Below are 19,088 nucleotides of genomic sequence, written 5' to 3'. Positions count from 1 at the left end.
CACTCCAGTGGATGGCATTTGGGATGTGCCTGTGATTCCTCTCTTGAGACAATGACCAGAAAATAGCTATTAGGAAGGAAAGGTGAAAATGGAAAACCAAACAGAAAAAATACACCAAACCAGTTCCTACTGCAAAGCAGAAAAATATGAAATAATTTAGATGGGAGGCTGCCAAGAAGAGGAAGGGACATGCAGACAAGCTGCTGCCAGCAGAAATTGCTTTGAAAGGAGATGAATTGTCTTGGGCTGTGGTTTGTATGTAAACACTGAGTGGAGAGCCTTAAGGAAAGGGTTTTGCCACTGATTAAAGAAAAAGAAAATAATAGTTATAATGAGAAAAAGCACAAAGAGTGGTCCAGGCAAATTTAAATATATATAGTAGTGCTTTTTTGTGCAAACAGTTGTTATTACTTAGCTCTTTGTATTAAGCATCAGTGGTCTGCTGTAGTGAAAACAGCATAATTTTTACATTTTCGTACATCCCAAAGAGTGCTGGGGAAGAAATGTGTAATGAGGCTGAGCTCTGTTTTGGAGAAGAAACCAGAAAACAGACAAACACATTGCTACAAATTTAGAATGATGTTTTTATATCTACTTTAAAACATTTTCTGTCCTCTCGGGAAATAGTACATTAAGGTAAAAAACCCAAGCAAGGCTTCTGCACACTGCACTCTAAATGAAAGGGACAAATTGACTTCTGAAATGGTTTGGAGGTTGATAAATTTCTTACCCAAGCAGCTCGTGCTGGAGGCTGAGTGGCTTTCAGTGTTACTGCCTTGGACATGTGCTGGATTACAAACCTCCCTGAACCTGCTGGTGCCAAGAGTTATTTCCCAGGGAGGTTAAGTGAAGAATTGCTGCAAGTTCCAGTGTTTTTCAAGGGCTCAAGCAACAGCATGCACCAGGTGTGGATTAGCAATCAGAAGGCTGGAGCAGCAGCTGAAATACCATTTGAGATGAATACAAAAATGTTCCTGTGTTTAATGGTTGTCAGCAAAGGAGGAGCAGACAAAGGATGGCAGTGGGCAGCTATGGACAGCAGGAATAACAACACTGCCAGCAGAGAGGTCAGACCTAGAGGCAAACATAAGGAAAAAGTTACTTCACTTTTAGTCTGACAAATATAAAAAGTAATACTTCTAAATAAATAAAACTTGAAGGTTCAGATTAAAAAAGGGATTAAAACTTATTTGTGTGATTTAAAGTATTTGGGATTTCTTTTTTCTTGTATACAAAAGACACTAGTCTAGCAACTTTGTGACTCGTTTTTAATAACTCAGTTTGTTTGCTGAGTGGAAGTTACTGGAGAATGATGTGATAATTGATCCAATTTGGATTATAGCCAGTGATTGTGAGATATGCCTTGGGATGAATGATCATGGAGTGATCGAGTTGAGAGTAGCAGCAAAGAAAATGTTACTGTAAAGATGGTGAACTCAGTAAGGAAGGTGCCAGTAAAGATCAAATAGAGATAGGTAAACTGATGTGGAGAAGAGACATGTGAGAGTTGTCTGTTTCTGAATGATACTGTTGAAGAGCACAGAAGCAAATTGTTTCAGTATGAAAGAAAAATTAAATATATGGGGACAACAGAAAGTCTGTACCATGTTCTGTGGTGAAATGGAGTTGGAAAGGCAGTATAAAAAAGGACAAATGAAATTGCACAGACAGGAATGGGAAGAGACAGAAACTTACAGAAAAAATACAACTACCAAAGGGCATCAGGGACAAAAAAACCAAAAGAATATAATGCTTTACCAGCAAAAACCCTTTTTTTTTTACAAAATCAAGAAATAACTGAACAGATTAAAGGGGACATTAAGCCATGAGCAGATGTTTCCAAGATAGCTGAAGTATTTAATGGCTGTTTTGCCTCAATCTCCCTAAGAAGGTCAGCTGCAATCCGATGACAAATGTGAAAAGTTGTGGAACAGATAAACTACTTGTTAGCACTAAGAAGCTAACAAGATGGTAAGTAAAAGTCAACATAGATTTGTCAAGAAAAAATCACATCAGAGCCAACTAATTTTGTTCTGTTATATGGGAATGCACCTCCTGCCTCAACAGAAGAGGAGTATTAAACTCGATGGAATAAAGAGATACAGGCTGGATGAAACTGCTCTAAAGGAGCTGGAAACTGGTAGACAAAGGGATGCAGGCTTAGTTGTGCTAGAAAGATGCAACAAATAAGAGTTATATTTACATTTCTTGACATTTTTAGCATGATTTTGATGAGTGAAAATAAATTAAATTCAGTAAAAGAGTAAGGTTTAGATACCTATATAATAACTGCTTTTCTAGAAAATGCATGGAATTATGCATAACTTGGAAAAATGACACATTCAGAAGGATGATAGTGGGATTTTTTTCTGAAAATAAGAATGTTAAGTCCATTCTAACTGTCATAGAATCCTGGATTGTTTTGGGTTGGAAGGGACCTAAAAGGTCATCTCATTTCAACCCCTTCCATGGGCAGGGACACCTTCCACTCTCCCAGGCTGCTCCAGTCCCATCCAGCCTGGTCTTGGACACTCCAAGGGATCCAGGGTTTCTCTGGGCAGCCTGTGCCAGGGCCTCCCCACCCCCACAGGGGAGAATTTATTTCTGATATCTCATCCAAACCCACCCTCCCAAGCCATTCCCCCTTGTCCTCTCACTCCAGCCCTGGTAAAGAGTCTCTCTCCATCTTTCCTGTTGGCTCCCTTCAAGTTCTGGAAGGGACAATTAGCTTACCCTGAAGCCTTCTCTTTTCTAGGCAGACTAGTCCCACTTCACTCAGCCTTTTGAGTATGGAAAAGGATAAATAAATTTCTGTCTTATTTTTTCTTTATTAAGTTTATGTTTAAACATGGGAATGTTTTTCATTCTGCCTGCATCTTCAACCAGTTACCCTATTTTACACACCACTGGGATTTAAAATTTTCTTGTCATCTAGAAATATCCTTAATTATGGAGAGTGAATAGAACAAAAGAGAAACTCTGATGTGATTGAATTTGAAGATCTGGGGGCCTAAGCAGTAATTATGCATGGGAGATGGTGTTGTGCATATTTCTGCTGGTAACTCCTCCACCTGCCTCCTCCTCCTTACTGAGCCTTTGCCATTCCCATTATAGCAACGACCTCGTCGTGACTGGGGGTTTGGGAGATGTGCTGAGTGCCTGTGCTGGTGCTGATGGGAGTGACTGAGGAAGTCCATGTGGGCATTTCTCATAGAGAAAATGTTCAAATCCTTTGTGAGAGACCAGGTGTTCTCTCCGGTGTCTGTTTTAAATATCTGCCATGTCTTTGGGGTGAGACATGATTGTAAACACTGCAACACAGGCAAGGATTTGGTTGGGAAACATCTATTTCAGTGTTAAAATTTAAAAGCAGTATCCCAGATGAGAAAAAATATAAGCTTGCTCTTTAAAGCTCTTGCTAATAGGTGATACAGAAAGATGTTTTTTGTGGAAATGTTCTCAGTTTGTGGGTGGATGATGGGGAGAATGTGAGCAGTACAGTCTGTCCCAAGTCTTGTCTTAAGGATTTAGCACCATTGACAAAGCAGTTCTTGGGAGAGAAACATGGTTTGGAAACATAATTATGGACTGAAAGAACACCCTGGGTCTACAGCAGGCTAGTTGGATTCAGCTGCTCAAAAGTCATCTGACATAAAATCATCTGCCCCTATTTTTCAAGGCTGAGTCGAATGTTCAGCGGCAGTGTTTGGCTGTTAGTACTGCTCTGCAGTGGGGTTTGGTGGTAGCTGCAGAGGTAATGGAGATAATTATTTCCTGTTTGTAACTCGTCTCTGGATCTTGGATCATTTTCCAACCAAATTATTTTCTGTGAAAAAATCAGTAGACAAATATGTAAATAGTTCAAGATACTAAAGGGATAAAAATATTAGAGAACACTGTTACCAATTTAAATGCGTCCTTGCAAACAAGAAAACTTCTGGGGCATGACCAAACTGGGCTTGGTTTAACCAGTGTGTGAGTGTTAGAAGTTTTCTCAAGTTGCTACTCATTTGTATAACCCGGTCCTGTAGAAGTCCCATTGCACTTGAGTGGCCAGGGGAGGCTGTAAAAAGAAAATGTTTGTGCCACTGTTTAGGTAGAGTAGAATGAAATGCACCACTTGGAAATGCTTGATTTAGAAATGATGAATCTGTAGGGAATTTGATTTTCACTCTTTCTGTAGTAGGAGTTTCTGAGACACAGTATTCCCAGTTCAGAGTCAGAATAAAAATCTGTACCAAGCTGCTGAAGGTTACCTTGACAAATTTGACAGGAATCCCTCATCTCTGTTTGTATTTGTTGCTGGCCGTTAGCTCCATGGTTCTCATCATCATTTAGTGCTTTGGTTTTTATTTTTTTTTGTTTTTAACTGTCAATAGGAATGTATATCAGCTGCTAAAAAATTTTAGCAGGAACAGTGTAGCTAAAATTACATTGTGCTTACACATGTCATCTTGAATAATTTTCCTGTAGCACTTGCTAATTGCAGACAATTACCATTCTCAGGAGCTTTCATTTCAAACATTGAGCCAACATGTCAAATGCTATGGCAAATTTCCCACAAGTCCTGTCCGAGAAGGGGTTTGAGTCTTCTCCAAGCTCTGATGTGCAGGATCAGCATCCTTAATGCAGGAACAGCTGTACAGAGCAGCCCTACCTGCCCAAGCCAGGGCTGTAGAACTTGTGCACGTTCTGGACACCAGACTCTGCTTGGGCAGAGGGAGGTTTGGCAGCTGGGAGTGGAGAGGGGGACAGGTGAAATAAAAAAGAGTAATACTGGCATTAATAAGGTCAGAGAAAGGAAAGAAGGGTCTCTGGGTAGGTAAATATGGTTGAAGTTGAATAGCTGAAAGAGAAGTTGTTAATGAACGTGGAAAGATCTGCAATAAGAACTGTGTCAAACCAGCCTGACTGCATTTTCTCCCAGGATATGGGACTGACCTGAAGATCCTTTTTCTGTATGGTTTGTCTCTCAAGTAATGGCTCTGGGAGTGCTGGGACAGTGTGTGGGCATTTATCCCCAGTTAATTGCTTTAAAATATTATCATGTTCCTTTATTGCCAGTTGCTGTGTAAGGAAGTAGAAAATTATATTTTACTTTTATTGTGCATTATGTGCTAAATTTTCCTTTTGTTATATTTTTAATAGCATAGCTATTTTAAAATAGAAAAGTTATCTCATTCACTGTCAGTATAATGATTTGGCTGCTGGGAAAAAATAACTTTGTATCACTCAGAATTATTTCTTTAATATTCAGAAAATTTTCTTAGGGATTAACCTTACCAACTAATGAGTTTTTTCTTCTGCTTAGTCATGAAAAAACCCATCTTTATATTTTTACCTGTCTTTTAGCAATCTGATCTATTGGGATAGCTAATCCTCCATCAGCTTCTCCCGTACTTCAGGTTTTTTGTGGCTTTAGTATTACAAGGGAAGTATTTTTCTGAGCTTTGTGCAATAGGTAATTCACAGCAATAGTAATGGGAGCAGCATGAGTTTTTCATCCTGCTCAAGGTGAACTTCCTCAAAAGCTAAGCAAGCTTTAAGAAATATTGCTGCCCACAGCAATGGCCTTGTTCTGGTCACTGCACCGACCATGGAAAACCTGTGTGTCTCTGAAGTCTGCTGCACATGAACATCTGGGACAAGGAGCCTTTCTGGTAGAATATAGAACATCTGAAAAATACAAGTTTTGTCATCACTGAAGACAAAACCTCTGAAATATTTTATAAGGTTTTTTGGTGGGTAGATTTTTAGAAAAGGACACAGGAGGAGTGATGTGTTCCTGGATTCCCTGGATCTCTCTGGAATCTGCATTTGCTTAGTTTTCCTGTTTATTCTCTGTCTTGTTAATAGTGTATGCAAAAGAAACTGCTACTGTCTGGATTTGTATATGGAAGTTGCTGTAAGAGATGTCAGTGGTGTTATTGAATATGCTAATTCTTTTCTATAAAATTACTATTTTTCCTGGTTCCTATGGAATTATTAATATGTAGCTATTCCAAAGCAGGAGCTTTTACAAATATCCAACTTATTTTGTACCTCTCACCACCACCATCCTCCTTTCCTCACAATCGGGGCTTTTTTTTGGTTGGGGATCAAGTATGACGTACAAATAGGCAGGGATATAGAGTTTTTTACAGGGTTATTTTGATTCTTTAGCTTTTAACAGGAAGAAATCAATAAGTTGCAAGCGTTGAAACTTCTTCCCTTTTCCTGCTCAGGAGGAATGGACAATGTGTCATGAATACACACAGCTGGAAGAAATTCTGCTCATGTGAGGGGCAGCGGGAAATCTGTGTTGTTTAAATGTGTAAGTGAGCTCAGAGAAAGCACTTCCAAGTAGTTTTCTATCTGTAGGAAGGCTCAGTGCATGGAAGCCTCTTCTTGTGCTTCAGCTGTTTCTGTGGGGAAATTCCCCCTTGAAAGCCAGGGCTGTGTCCCTGACAGAAATTGTCATGTGCAAAGCTCTTGTAGAGCAGGAATCAAATGTGACAGCTGCTGTATCAGACCTCAGAACCATTAGCTCCTCCCAGGGTAGAGAGGTTGATAAAATCCTTATTCTACAAAATACCTGTAATCCAAAATTAGAAATCTTCCCTGCAAAGCTTCCCTCACCTGCCACCTGGCAGGGTCAGTCTGCCTTGCCTTCCATTAGTTAAAATCACCCTCACTGGGGAATTGCATTAGATGACTGAAGTCTCTTTTTTTTTTTTTTCTTTTTTTTAATAGAAGCCTTTTCTAGTTGACAGAATTCCTTTCAGGAACAAAAATTTGTACCTTTCATGATGGAAATAAGAGAAGAATCCTCATGATGGTGTCAAATGTTCAAGTGTGGCAGAGTCACAAGAAGCCAAGGAGAATGTAATTGGTGCTTAGCTCCCTTTCCCCTGCAAGTCTCAATAACACTTTAACATTGTGGTGGTTTTCCCTTGAATGTGGCAAGAGAAATGACAGGTAGTTATTTTCACTATTTTCTGTTTCCATGGAAACCCAGTGTTTGCAGTAACAGTCTTACTGTAAGCTCTGTAATCCTCCCCTGGGGCTTCTCGCCAATGTGGTAATTTAATAATTCATGAGCATTAAGCCTGAATTTGCTAGGAAGCAAACTGTGTTGCTTGGAGCTGTTTTCTCAGGGCCAGATTGATTTCCCTCACAGATTCGGTGTTCTTTTCTCTAAGATGTCTTTATAAAACACACCCCATAAACCAAAGCAGTGTACTGTGCCTCAGTTGTTTGTGAAAGCGGGGTTATTGCAGAGCTGCTGGGTAAGACAGCTCGGGAAAGAACTCTCCTGCCTCCCCCAGCAAAAGAAAAGGGAAAAACCAAACACACTCCCTGAGCACTTGCCTGAAAAGGAAGATTGTTAAACAGTCCCTGAGTCACTGTTGAGACAGTGAGCAAACTGAAGGTGCAGCAGAGGTGATGCTCCTGTCTCCAGGGCTCGGCAGTGACCGCTGCCCGTGATGGATTGCTCAAACATGCTGCGATCTGGGAGATGCTGTTGGTTTACACTGGAAGTGGGAATTGAGTTCTTCACAGACATGGGTCCATTCTGTACATACGCTCTGGTTTCCTGTCACACTCACACTGAGAATGGAGGCTCATTCTGTGGAGCTCTGGGAGATTTTGTTATTAGGTCAGTCTTACAGCAGCTGTAAGGACCTAGATTTTTCCCAAGAGGATGAGCAAAAATTAGCAACTCTACAAGATAATCATGATGAACAGAAAACAAACTTGAAAAGCTTTTTCAGAGGATAGTCCTACTGCTTAAATAATCTTTCAAGAGTAAAACTAATTCTTTTTCACAATGGGAAATTACTAAAATGTCGATATAGGTGCATGCTTTCTTCATGAACATGAGACCATGCTCCTGAAATAAAGTTCAGAAAGCCTGAAGTGAGGTTTGTTTCCTTTTTAGGAAGTTCCTACAGGGTGTTCTCAAAAGCATCAGGCTGCAGTGCTGTCCTGATGTGACCGTTTCAATCACTGACTCTGGTAATGTTCTTGCAGTTGATAAACTCGAGACATTTGAACAAATTTCCAAATTCCAATTTCCAATTTGGCCAATGGAATGAAAATAAATGTCTATTTTTTTCTTGTGTGAAGTTGTGCAAGCAAATATGTGGTTATTAACTGTATTGCAGGGTGCAGCACAAATGGAAAGCCAGGACAGTAGAGCCTGATTTTCCCTCAGCCTCCAAATAGGATGGTGGGGAGCAGTAATTGCTTTCTGGAAGACTCACTAATGCTGCTCTCCTGGGGCTTTCAAACTTCTGCTCTGCTGGGTCAGTGCACTTCCTCTTTGATACAGGAACAGCTTCCCAAGTTAATCCATGCAAATATTAGCTTGTCCAAACTGTAAGGTTTTGAGACTGTAGTTCAGTTTTCTCTCCCCTTCCCATTCCCACCAAGCCCCAGGGGTCTCTTTCATGGTGTTTCTCTCCCAAGTTAATTCATGTTTTGAAACAAGCTCCTTTTTTTGCAGCTTTAAGAAAATGCTTTGATCCTATACCAGTAATTCCCAACATAATTCCATTCATCTGGTCAACGTATTGTCCTTGTAGAGCTTGTACACACAGGGGCAGGAAGAATGCAGTGTTTGATGGCACTGTTGAGGTAAACTTCCTGAAATGTGGTGTGCAACAAGACTGGGATATTTTGAAGGGAGTTACTGGCAAGGTTTAATTGCCATAGAGTGACCAGCTCATCCCAAACTCTCTCCTGGATAGCCTGTATGGAGTTTGTTCTTGAGGTTTACCTGGGACAAAATACAGTGCTTTTACAGTAGCATTTTCCAATGTTTATACTACTCATATTGCCAGCTCAACTGTTAGTCTAGAATTATTGTCAGGCATGTTAACAATTTTTAAAGAAAAGACTAGAGATTTTTCAGGGAGGAGGGCAGAGGAGAAATGAAATAGTGTCATTCTTATCATCTATTTTTTAACCAGTAAGACTGAAGGGAGAAGAACTCTCCTGGCTAGACAAGTGTTTGTAGCTTATTCCTGCAAACTTCTGGCTTCTGTGGCAGCATTTTCAGATTTCTCTTCCTGAGTTTCTATTTTCCATGCAGGTAAGGTTTTACATGATACTAAAAGTGTCAGAAAGAAACCTAGGGAGACACCAAGAGAAGATCAAAGTCTAAAATACAAGTTGTTGTATGATCTCTTCCACTACCACGTTATCCCTTCCCTGAGCACTTCTATGTGTGTCATGGACCAATATGTACTTTTAAAATAACCTGTGTTCTCAGAAGGGAATGGCCACATGCTAAATTTTGAAAACCCAATTAAATGCAGTTTTTGAGAAAGGACTGAGGTATTTTTAATAATCATGGCGGTTGTCAGTGTTCCCCCAGTTTTCTCTAGAAATAAGTGGCACTTAGGAAAATAAGAAAAAATGGGGAGCATTTGTATATTTGTACCTTTTTTCTTTCAGTGGCACATTGGAATGGAGAGGGTGAAGAAGGTTTTGTTTCTGGGAGAAATAGCTGCTGGACCATTTTTTAAGGCAAGGGAAGGGTATAAATATGAGGTTTCTGCCTAAGGAGATTTAAGCCTTAATGTGCTGCTGTCCCTGCTTTGGAAAACCAATCTCCTGTACTTTGTTAAAGAATTAATTTTTTTAGTCCGTGTTCTTTATCACCAGTCTCCAAACAGAAAATTGGTCTGCAGCCTCTCTGCAGACCTCCACAACTTTTGCATTATGCATCTCTTAATGCTGTATCTTCATTCCCAAATTGATGCTCAGTCAGGCTTTTTGCCTTGAAGCACCCCAGTGATGAAATGTGCCCATGAATGAACACAAGGGGCTCACCAGTCCAGCCCAAGCTCTTTGCCAGCCCTTTCCTTTTGTTGTCATCTTCACACATTGTGCAAAGAACGTCCCAAACAAACCTCGGCAAAAAAAGCTCCCTGGGGGCGCAGTACCACTCCTGCTCACCAACAGTAAATTTTATCCCTGTTTGCCCCATTTTTCATGCTGAAAATGTAACATCTCAAACCAGTGATGGCTTCCTTCCTTTCTGCAGAGTTCAGTATGGTTCTGCTTTTCAGTCACTTTGGGGAAGCCAAGAAGTGAGACACTAGAGTCCTTTCATTTTTCCTCCTTTTCAAGTGAACGAACAAGAAGCTGTTTGACTTTGCTTGTCAGAGCAGTGGTTCTTGTATTTGAGTAGCTGTAGCAATTGCTAATCATGAGAGTGATTGTAAACCCTGGCTTAGTGCTGCACAAGAGGTGGTTTCACTAGGATGTGAATTAGCACAGGAGGAGATGCTGCAATTAGAGTAATTGGAGCTTACTTATAGCATATAGGAGGAAGAGGGATAAATAAGCTTTTGTTTAAGATACTACTTCTGATGTGGCACCTCTTGGGTCTGAGCTCAGCAGGGTAAAATGTTAATTTTTTTCTCTGTTTTGATGCATTTATCTCCAATTTTATGCAAAATAACTGATTTTGGTGTTTTCAGAATAGCTGAAAACTTTTATTGAGTTGTTGGTTTTAGTTGTGGGTGTTTGTGGTTTTGGGTTTTTTTTGGTCAGCAGTAGGATCAAGCAGTAGATTGCATCTCAGTACCTCCCATGCTTCATTTCCTTCACATTTGGCAGTTATACCTACTGGGATTTTAATAAATTTCCACATGGAGTTTATTCAGATTTCATATTTCAGTCTTACTAAACTGGACTTACTATTGCCTAGATTCTGTGCATGCTCTCATCCTTGTGCAGAAGAGAAACTTGAGGAAAAGACACACTGGAGACTCAACTTTTTCCAAGCACGTAGCTCTTAAAAGAAGAAATTAAGATACTGAATTCCCATTAAGTTTCTTGACCCTAAATGTGTGTATTTTTGTCTAAAAACAGACCTGCAATGATAGATAAAGGCAGTGGATTTTCAGGTCATTGGAAATAGGGTTATTCTTCCAGATTTGCTTTGACATAGAAATAAATTTGCAGTTGTAAAATGGGAAGCAGCTGACTAACTAGTTCATAATGTGGGTCACCAGTGTAAAAAAGGTTCCAATCCTATTCCAGCGACCCTGACAGTATCAGCACCACTGAGACCTTAGTAGGATCATAAAAGAACAGCAGAATAATATCCTGTTATCCGGAATAGCAGAATAGCAAACTGTTCTTGATCAGTAGTAATATCAAAGATTAGAGGAATGCTGAAGGTGAGAAACAAACCCGCAAGTTTAGGAGAAGCGATGTGCAAGGAAAAGAGGGAGAACTGGGGCTGGCTTGGTCCTTTGGGGTGGCCTCTTGGCACTGCTGCCTTGTCACTCTGTGCCTCCTGTCCTTGGACCTCCTTTGGCCAAATGCCTCTTCCTGTTCCACAGTTCTCAAATGCTGCAGTTGACGCACAGTCCCTTTAATTATTTATTCACACAAACTCAAGAGGACTCTAAATTAAGGGAAGGAGTGTAAAGGTTGTTACTGCAGTGGTGCTGGAATAAGGGAACAGGTGATCAATAGGCAGGTGAGAGGGGTGGTGGCTGCTTTATTTCTTGAAAAGTGCTGGAATAGAGGGACAGGAACCAGATTTTCTCCTTGGCTCTAATGACAAGGAAAAGATGAATTTCAAATTTTGAAAGATTTCCACTTATTAATGGAGGAAAACCTTGCAAGAGACCATCAAGTGAATCTCCAAAATATCCCTCTCTGGGTGCTTTAAAAGCATATGAAGCAATCTTTTGTTAACGAATGAAATCCATGCAGGCAGCGCAGCTCAAAGAATTGGCAGCCCCTTCCCTGCCATTGTCCAAGGGACAGTCTGCACAGGATTTTGTGGCACACAGTATTGCATTCAGCTTCTGTATGAAAATGAAATGCTCATTAGAGCTGAAATAATAATAATAAAAAACCCCAACTTAAACACCCCTCTTTTGAAAGTTCAAGACTACATCTTACTGGAAATTTAAAATACAGTATGTAACATTGATTTATGTGTTAAGTAGACAGAGGTAGCTGTGAAGATGTAATGTTGTAATGTGACTGTCAGTGTAATATTGTGAAGGTATAATATTGTCCTGCTCTCCACTTAACACATCACAAAATTACTGAAAGAATGGACTTTACCATGTCATTAAAGGATTTGGTAAAACGTTCTTAACTTACTGACATCTCAAAAGAATCATCAAATATCTGTTTCTTATGGATTTCTTTGTGGCATTTCGGCAGTCTCTGAGGTTATAAGCATTGGTAGCAAATTAATTAAAATTATAACTGAATGGGGTTGTGGAATACATGGAGATTGCAGTAACAGCGAGTGACAGGGAGAGTGAAACAGCCAGAGAGGGATGATCTGGATTGCTGAGCATCATTTACTTACATAAATTATCCTGCAAAGGTGTATAATGAGATGTATGGGTCACGCTTGAGAATTAAGGACCATTTCAACAAAAATAATAATTCTGAAAATATATCAGTGTTTATAATGGACAGGTCACATGAACTCACAGCATAAAGCTGTGTGGAAGGGCCAAGAGGTGATGTCTGATAAATCACAGGCTGAGCAGGAGCTTGGCTTTGCCTGTGTGGAACCCCCAGATGTGTGTGTATTTATGGTGCAGGTGGTCTCAGTACCAGACTGTTACAATCCTACAGCTTTAGAACTGTTCTTGAAATGCTGTTGAAAAATTTTGGTGGGTGAGTTCTACAAAATGGTTCCAGCACTTTTTCTTGGATTTTTTAAGTGTTAAATTGCTTATTTGTATGTGGGGTTATCACTGCTATCCCTGCCCTGCAAGAAATGAGTTTCTCTAAAGGGCTCTTTAATGCAGAAGGGTGACAAAGAGCAGTGGCTGTGCACTGAAATCAGGCATTTTCCATGATCCATGTGCTTCAACAGCAGGGATGAGTGGCCCTTGGAGCAAGCTGCCAAAGGAGGTAGTGTGAACACTGTGCTTTCATTTTCTTCAGGCCAAGGGTGGATAATATGCTGGCAAATGTATCAAATGAAGGTTGCTGGAGTTGATTTAGTTGTACTGGATAGGATTGAAAGGATCTGTGATTACTGGAAGGTTAAATGATGTGTTCTCTCTTTGTTTCTGTGAAAATCTAGGAAGAAAACTGTGGTCAATACTTAGGGGGCTGTTGCACACTAGGGAAAAATTGCTCATCAAACTTACTTTTACACATAAATTCTCTGTGTTAAGGAGTAATATCCATGAAGTAGTGTCCATGTCTTACCATGCATTGTGAGTATTGTTCATTTTGCACTCTGGCTAAACGTGCTGGTTTTATTCACCAAAGAGCTGCTTAATTTGATTGCTAAGAGTTATATCAATTGAATCTTAATGTATTTGAATTAGTGTCTTGCTTCTAGAAATGCTGTATGTTGAAGGAGATTGCTTAATTGGTATTCTTGTAACTTCTACTTTTGAGTGGATTTTAATGAACTCAGGTTTACCAAAAGCGGTGCACCTCTCAGCAAGTTTGCCTTAGCCTTTGCCTGGAGGAGTTGTAACGTGTACAGGTTCTGTGCTTCTTATGTTCACATTATTTTAATGTTATTGCATCATGAATATGCATCAACACAGTGTTTTCACATGCAGACTACTTCCTATTAGAACTCTGTCCTAGTCTATATCATTTTGTATAGACCAGGGGGTACTGTTTTATAGACTTTGGAATTATAAAAACCACTGCATGTTTTTTTAATGAAACCCAAATCTACCTGTATTTTTCTGTTGAAGTATGTACAGGAAAAGCTGATTGTTTTTTACCATTGTTTGTTTTTCAGTGAGAGGTTCATGGTGAGGTTAAACAAGAATGGAGGCCCCAGGAATCCAGAGAAGATCGATCGAATGTGTGCACTTTTCACAGTACGTGTCTGTTCCCTTTCTTCTCCCCTCACAGGAGTGGGCTTGGAGGTTTCCTGAGGGCGAGGAAACCCAGTTCTTCCTCTCCAATATAATTAGTAGAAGAGAAATAATTTCTAAGTTTTGTTATGGTTTTGACTAAACGTTAACTTAGAAAGTGAATGTACTTCTAAATTACTTCTATGTCTAAGTGAATATGCTGAAGTACTTGCATTTGTTCCTGCAGATAGTGTGAAATTTTGAATATTTTCATTGGATATGCTGTGCTCTTCAATAACAGAGCATAGGAAAAGGCTGTGATGGCCTGAACATAAAACAAGGCAGTTTTCTCTGAATGAAAATCAGACAAGTGTTTTCACTTGTCCTGTCCCTACATGCCCTTGTCAGAAATCACTCCTGTGCTGGTCTTAAGTTGTATTTAAAATTCCCTCAGAATCAAGTGTCAGACCATAATTTTATCTGCTGCTGCTTCTCAGAAAGAATATAAAAATCTAGAGGCACTGAAAGTTAACAACTCGCAGAATAACTGAAAGGAATCTCAGATCCCAAGTGTGATAAACACCTTCCATCGTGACTCACCTTTAGTTAGTGCACTGAAAGCTCTGGAGCAGAAGTATTTTTACCTTCAGTGAAGAAGAAAGATGGCAGAGCTTTGGTTCAGGCAGTGACACTCTCTGAGGTCAGGCAGGGCTGGACACTGAACCAGGCATGGTCCCCAGCACTGTTCCCTTTTCTCCCTTAAGAAGGCAGCAGAATTCCTCCTCTTAGGGAACAGAATAGCTCCAGGTGTAAGGATGCTCTGTTCTGTCTCCATCTGGATCTGAGGGCTGCAGTCCAAAAGTAGCACTGACCTGGATGCTGACATCGGCAACGGTTCTGGTTTTGGCACCATCAGTGAGGTGCTGCCAGCAGAATGAACATCAGCAAGGTGACAGTGTCACCCAGAGATGGTAACTCAAACCCAGAGTCTGGCCCTGCTGAGAGAAGGTGGCAGGGGTTAAGGTTCAGCACTGAGGCTGAGTCAGGTGAAAGGCAGATGTGCAGCTTTAGGAGATGCCCTAAGGAATTCCCAAAAGGCAGCACAGGCTTTGTATCAACTTTGGCACTTTCTGGCCTCTGAGGTTCATCAGTTTGGATAAGATTTTCAGCATCCACCTTCCTCACCCTCACCCATGCCAAGAACTTGGAGTCATGGTCCTGTTTCTCTCTGTGTGGTGAACAGTGTGAAACAGTTTGGCTCTCGTGATCTGCAAACCAGCCTTTACAGCCTTTAAAAATAATGATAAATTACAGCCAGGACCATTACACAGTTCCAGGAGACAGCTGCTGCATATTGTGAGTAGGGCCAGTGTAGTCCAAGAGCAGCTAGCCCTGGGATTGCAGGAATTTGCCAGTGCAGCCCCAGACCTGATCAGATACCTCCTGAGCTCCCTTTGCTATTACTGTGCAAAAATACCAAAGCTGCTGCAGTCTCAGCTCTCCAGTGTGCTCAGACTCCATCACTGCCTGCTGGAGGTGCTTAGACTCTCACTCATCTGCTATAGAATGTGTATTCTACAGAAAAAAAAACCTATAATGAATGTATAATCTATGTAACAAGAATTATAATTGGAACAATTATCTGTGCAAAAGATCTTACACTTCTAAAACAGTATTTTTCATCAGTGTACTCAAAGAACTTTCCAAAGTGTGTAGTAAAGGAGCAATAAGTATTTGCTTTTTTGGATAACCATTTTATCTGCAGTGGTCCTATCTTATAATAATTTCTTAATTATTAAATGCTTCTAAGATAAGAGAGTTCTGTGATTTTCAGGTCTTCTCCCGAGATTGTGTTCATCTTGACTTTAAATCTATTTATTTGTTTCCTTGCCCTCCCTCACCACACCGCAGTATCTTTCTAAAACTCTCATCTTCCCCCAAGGCAAGCAGCCCATATCTTAGATAATTCAAGGGATCCCTGTCTTTTCCTGCTATCTCTGTTACTTCTAAGAGTTCAGCTGTCTCCTTGTGTAAGATATCAAAATTACCCAGGCTTGGGTTTTACCTGTGCTGTCATATCATAGTGAAGGTGAGAAACTGCTTGCTCTGGAGATCAAAGCTCACTCAAGCAAACCTCAGCCTGTGCACATGTTAGAAACATTCCTGGGTCTGAATTAAAATGTAACTACACTGTATAAGGTTGTTATTTTTCTTAAACACCTTATTCTCTGTAGCCTATGAGGTTGACAGCTGGATTAAAGAACTAATTAGTGGCAGACTGGTATCCTTAATTCCAGTGGTTTGGGGGTTGTTATGATGCTGTTTGGGTTTTTTGATGCATGAGCAGACCTTTCTAGAAACCAGCATTGTAAAGAACTAACCATCATTGCAGAGTAACTCTCTTCCATACCCAATATAGATGGGAAAATTTAGGGGTGATTTTCTAAAAAGCCATTCAGTTAGAATTATAATGGAATTATGTTGTGTATCAGTCAGTATCATTTGGGAAGCTCAGAAAGATGTGGGAAATACCCACAAATATCCACCCTGTGGATGCAGTCCTAAGAATAACCAGTAAATGTGGTTTATCCTCTCCTGGTCCTAGCAGCTGTACATGGATTCTCTGCAGAGGAATCATCTGAAAACTTCCTCACAGGGTTGGGGCTTTTGATTGTTTGGTCCATGTCATAGTAAGAATTTCTTGCCTAGTTTTTTTAAAAAGCCTGTGCTGTACAAACTGAAATGCAAGGCCATCTGGACCCACATTTTTTGTCTTTTGCCTGTGACACTTTATTTGTGAAATTGGAAAAGCAGCTAAAGTGTGAACCCATCAATATGTTCATGCCCTGCCGTTTTCTGATGTTTTGACAGCTGCCCTTTGAAAAAATAGTTCTTTAAATTACTGTTAATTAGAGCTGGTAATCTGATGGTATAATAAAATTCCCCCTGTCAAAGCACAGATATTTTCAGGAATCTATTGCTCTCTAGAGCATTAAGTATTACCTCCAAGTTTTTTTTTTTTGCTTTCTGAAATGTCTTGTCAGGCATTTCTGAGATTAAAACTATGTCAAATTCCTTTTAGTGTGGAACTTCATGTCTCCAAGACATGCAAGATAAAGGCTACCATATGTTACCCTGGTATGTTGGGTGATGGAGAAAGCCTAGAAAGTGTGTTCCCTTCTTGGTGTAGCAGCAAAATCGAACCTGAGGAGGAATGCTAAGGATGGTTTATGTAGCTTCATTTTCTGCCTCTGCAGAGACAGATCTGCTGGTTAGCAGCATCCCAAACAGTGGCTCTGCAGCTCCCTGCATGTGCTGCCCTGGGAAATACAGAGCTGCTGTTGGAGAGCAAGGAGATACAGCCATGAATTTATTACTTGCCTGCTGTAGTTCAGCAGTGTAACACAATTGGGAAGGGATTGAAACTTCTCCTTAGGATGAATTCCCTTTCTGCCTGGTTCTGAGTCACTGTGCCAGCTTTCGTTGTGCTGTGTGGCACTGTAGTCTGGAGTTGCATTGCCATCATAATCTCCCTGCTTGAGGTTTGGGTTCTCAAGTCATGAGAAGGAAATTCCCTGTGCAAGTGAAGGTTGATGTTTTAGCTTTCAGCAAAATGCAAGTTTTAATTCTAAATTGGTTCAGATTAGGAATGACAGTCTTAGATGTCCACAGTTTCAATTTCTTCCCCTCTTTATATAAAAATAGCATGATTTCCTTTTACAGTGGTTATAATACCAAGTAGTTGAGGAGCTTTTTAAAGAAAACCATGAGATTTTATCTAAACTGGAGACTGTTCCAGTTAATTTTTGTGTAAGTAGTACCTGACAGTGAGATGGCAACACTCAGTAGAGAAAGAGACAGCAGCTGTCACTGTAGAACACAAGGAGCCTTTTTGCATCAGTCTAAAACAGGGATGAATATTCTCCCAGTACACAGTATCTGTTTAAAGTCTTGTCTGGGAGGCGACTGGCATGGGGAAAACTGGTTTTTAGGAAGAAATGTTTCTTAGACCTTTCCTGTAACTAAAAAATAAAAATTAAAAAAAAAAGGTAGGAGGAATGTCTTGGAAGTTGCTGTTTGTTTATGAAGTTATCAGTGAAAAGTACAACATACCAAGGAAATTCCAATTAAAGTGGCTTCTGATATGTGAATGCAAAGTGCTGCTGTAATGCTTTACTGAAAATTGTCCTAGTTGTATTTTCTTTTAAATTTTCCTTAGAGTCAATAACACTTACTTGTCTTCATTAATTTCAGCTTTCCTTTTGCTCTTCTGTAGGTTCTTTTCCTGTTGTTTGGTTTTTCTTGAAGCTCATTTTTAAAACTCCTGGCCTGCTTTTCTATAACATGGTTTTCAGAGTTTTCATCCACATTTATAGTTGCAGGCACTTATGTTGGAATGTCTCTCTTTTTTCTAATCTTTCAGGATCTCAGCAGCAAGGACATGAAGAGGGATTTGTACATAGTTGCCCATGTAATCCGAATAGGTACAGTATGATTTAGTGCTTGAAATATATGTAATAAACAGAGCTCTTAGAGTATTTTTAAATGTATGTTTTAATTAGCTGAATTTATAATGACTTATACATTTAGAAAACTCAGTCATAGACTGATTGACATTCAGACCATATGGAGCTAAGTGTTAGAAAGTTACTGATGACTGTTCAAGAGTGATTTTGTTTTTCTGAGTCTGAAACCAAATTTTTGATTAAACACCACATCTACGGGAGAGGGACAAAGTAAAAAGGTTTTTTAATGTTAAAAAATTTCAAATGAGATCTTTATACTGGTGATATAGCTGGGTTACAGGGCAGCACATCAGCATGTCTGACCATCCACATCGAGTAAATCCGAGGCTGTTAGACAAATACATGGCAAGATTTGTTTGCTGCTGTAGGAGTCTGTGGTGCAAGTACATATTTTACCTGTGTTAAGTATAATTTATTGGAAATATTAGGCCAGAAATGTTAACAGTGTATAGTAGGAGCAGCAGAGACAGATTCCTCAGCTGTATTATTGTAAAAAGTGAGAAGTGCAGTGCCATTTGTGTGTTTCTGGTGACTGAAGAATGGCCAGGCAGTGTTTGCAAGGAAAGGGTTTTTAAGCCTGTTGCCAGCCCAGTCACTGCTCACACCCATTGCCAGCCACAGGCACCTTTTCTGAAGAGCAGCAACTCCAAACAGAGCTTTGTGTGTTGTGCTGGCAGTGTGCCTTCAGAGCCACAAATGTGTCAGAGAGGTCAGGGTTTCATTATCTGGCTTCCCGTGTCATAAGAGCCTGCACATC

The 19,088-nt window shown here is 40.1% G+C and overlaps 1 protein-coding gene across 9 annotated transcripts in view; it reads left to right on the top strand.

The window, feature by feature from the left end:
* DOCK3 (dedicator of cytokinesis 3) overlaps positions 1 to 19,088 on the top strand; it is a 184,742-nt gene that overhangs the window by 78,682 nt on the left and 86,972 nt on the right. For all 9 annotated transcript variants that reach the window (XM_064432344.1, XM_064432350.1, XM_064432343.1 and 6 more), the window contains exons 10-11: positions 13,748 to 13,829; positions 18,229 to 18,289. In XM_064432344.1, coding sequence (XP_064288414.1) covers positions 13,748 to 13,829; positions 18,229 to 18,289 — 143 coding nt within the window. The remainder of the gene's footprint in view (positions 1 to 13,747; positions 13,830 to 18,228; positions 18,290 to 19,088) is intronic.

Source organism: Passer domesticus, chromosome 9 (assembly GCF_036417665.1).
Source record: "Passer domesticus isolate bPasDom1 chromosome 9, bPasDom1.hap1, whole genome shotgun sequence".
NCBI lineage: Eukaryota > Metazoa > Chordata > Aves > Passeriformes > Passeridae > Passer > Passer domesticus.
This window is presented reverse-complemented; position numbering and strand designations above follow the sequence as displayed.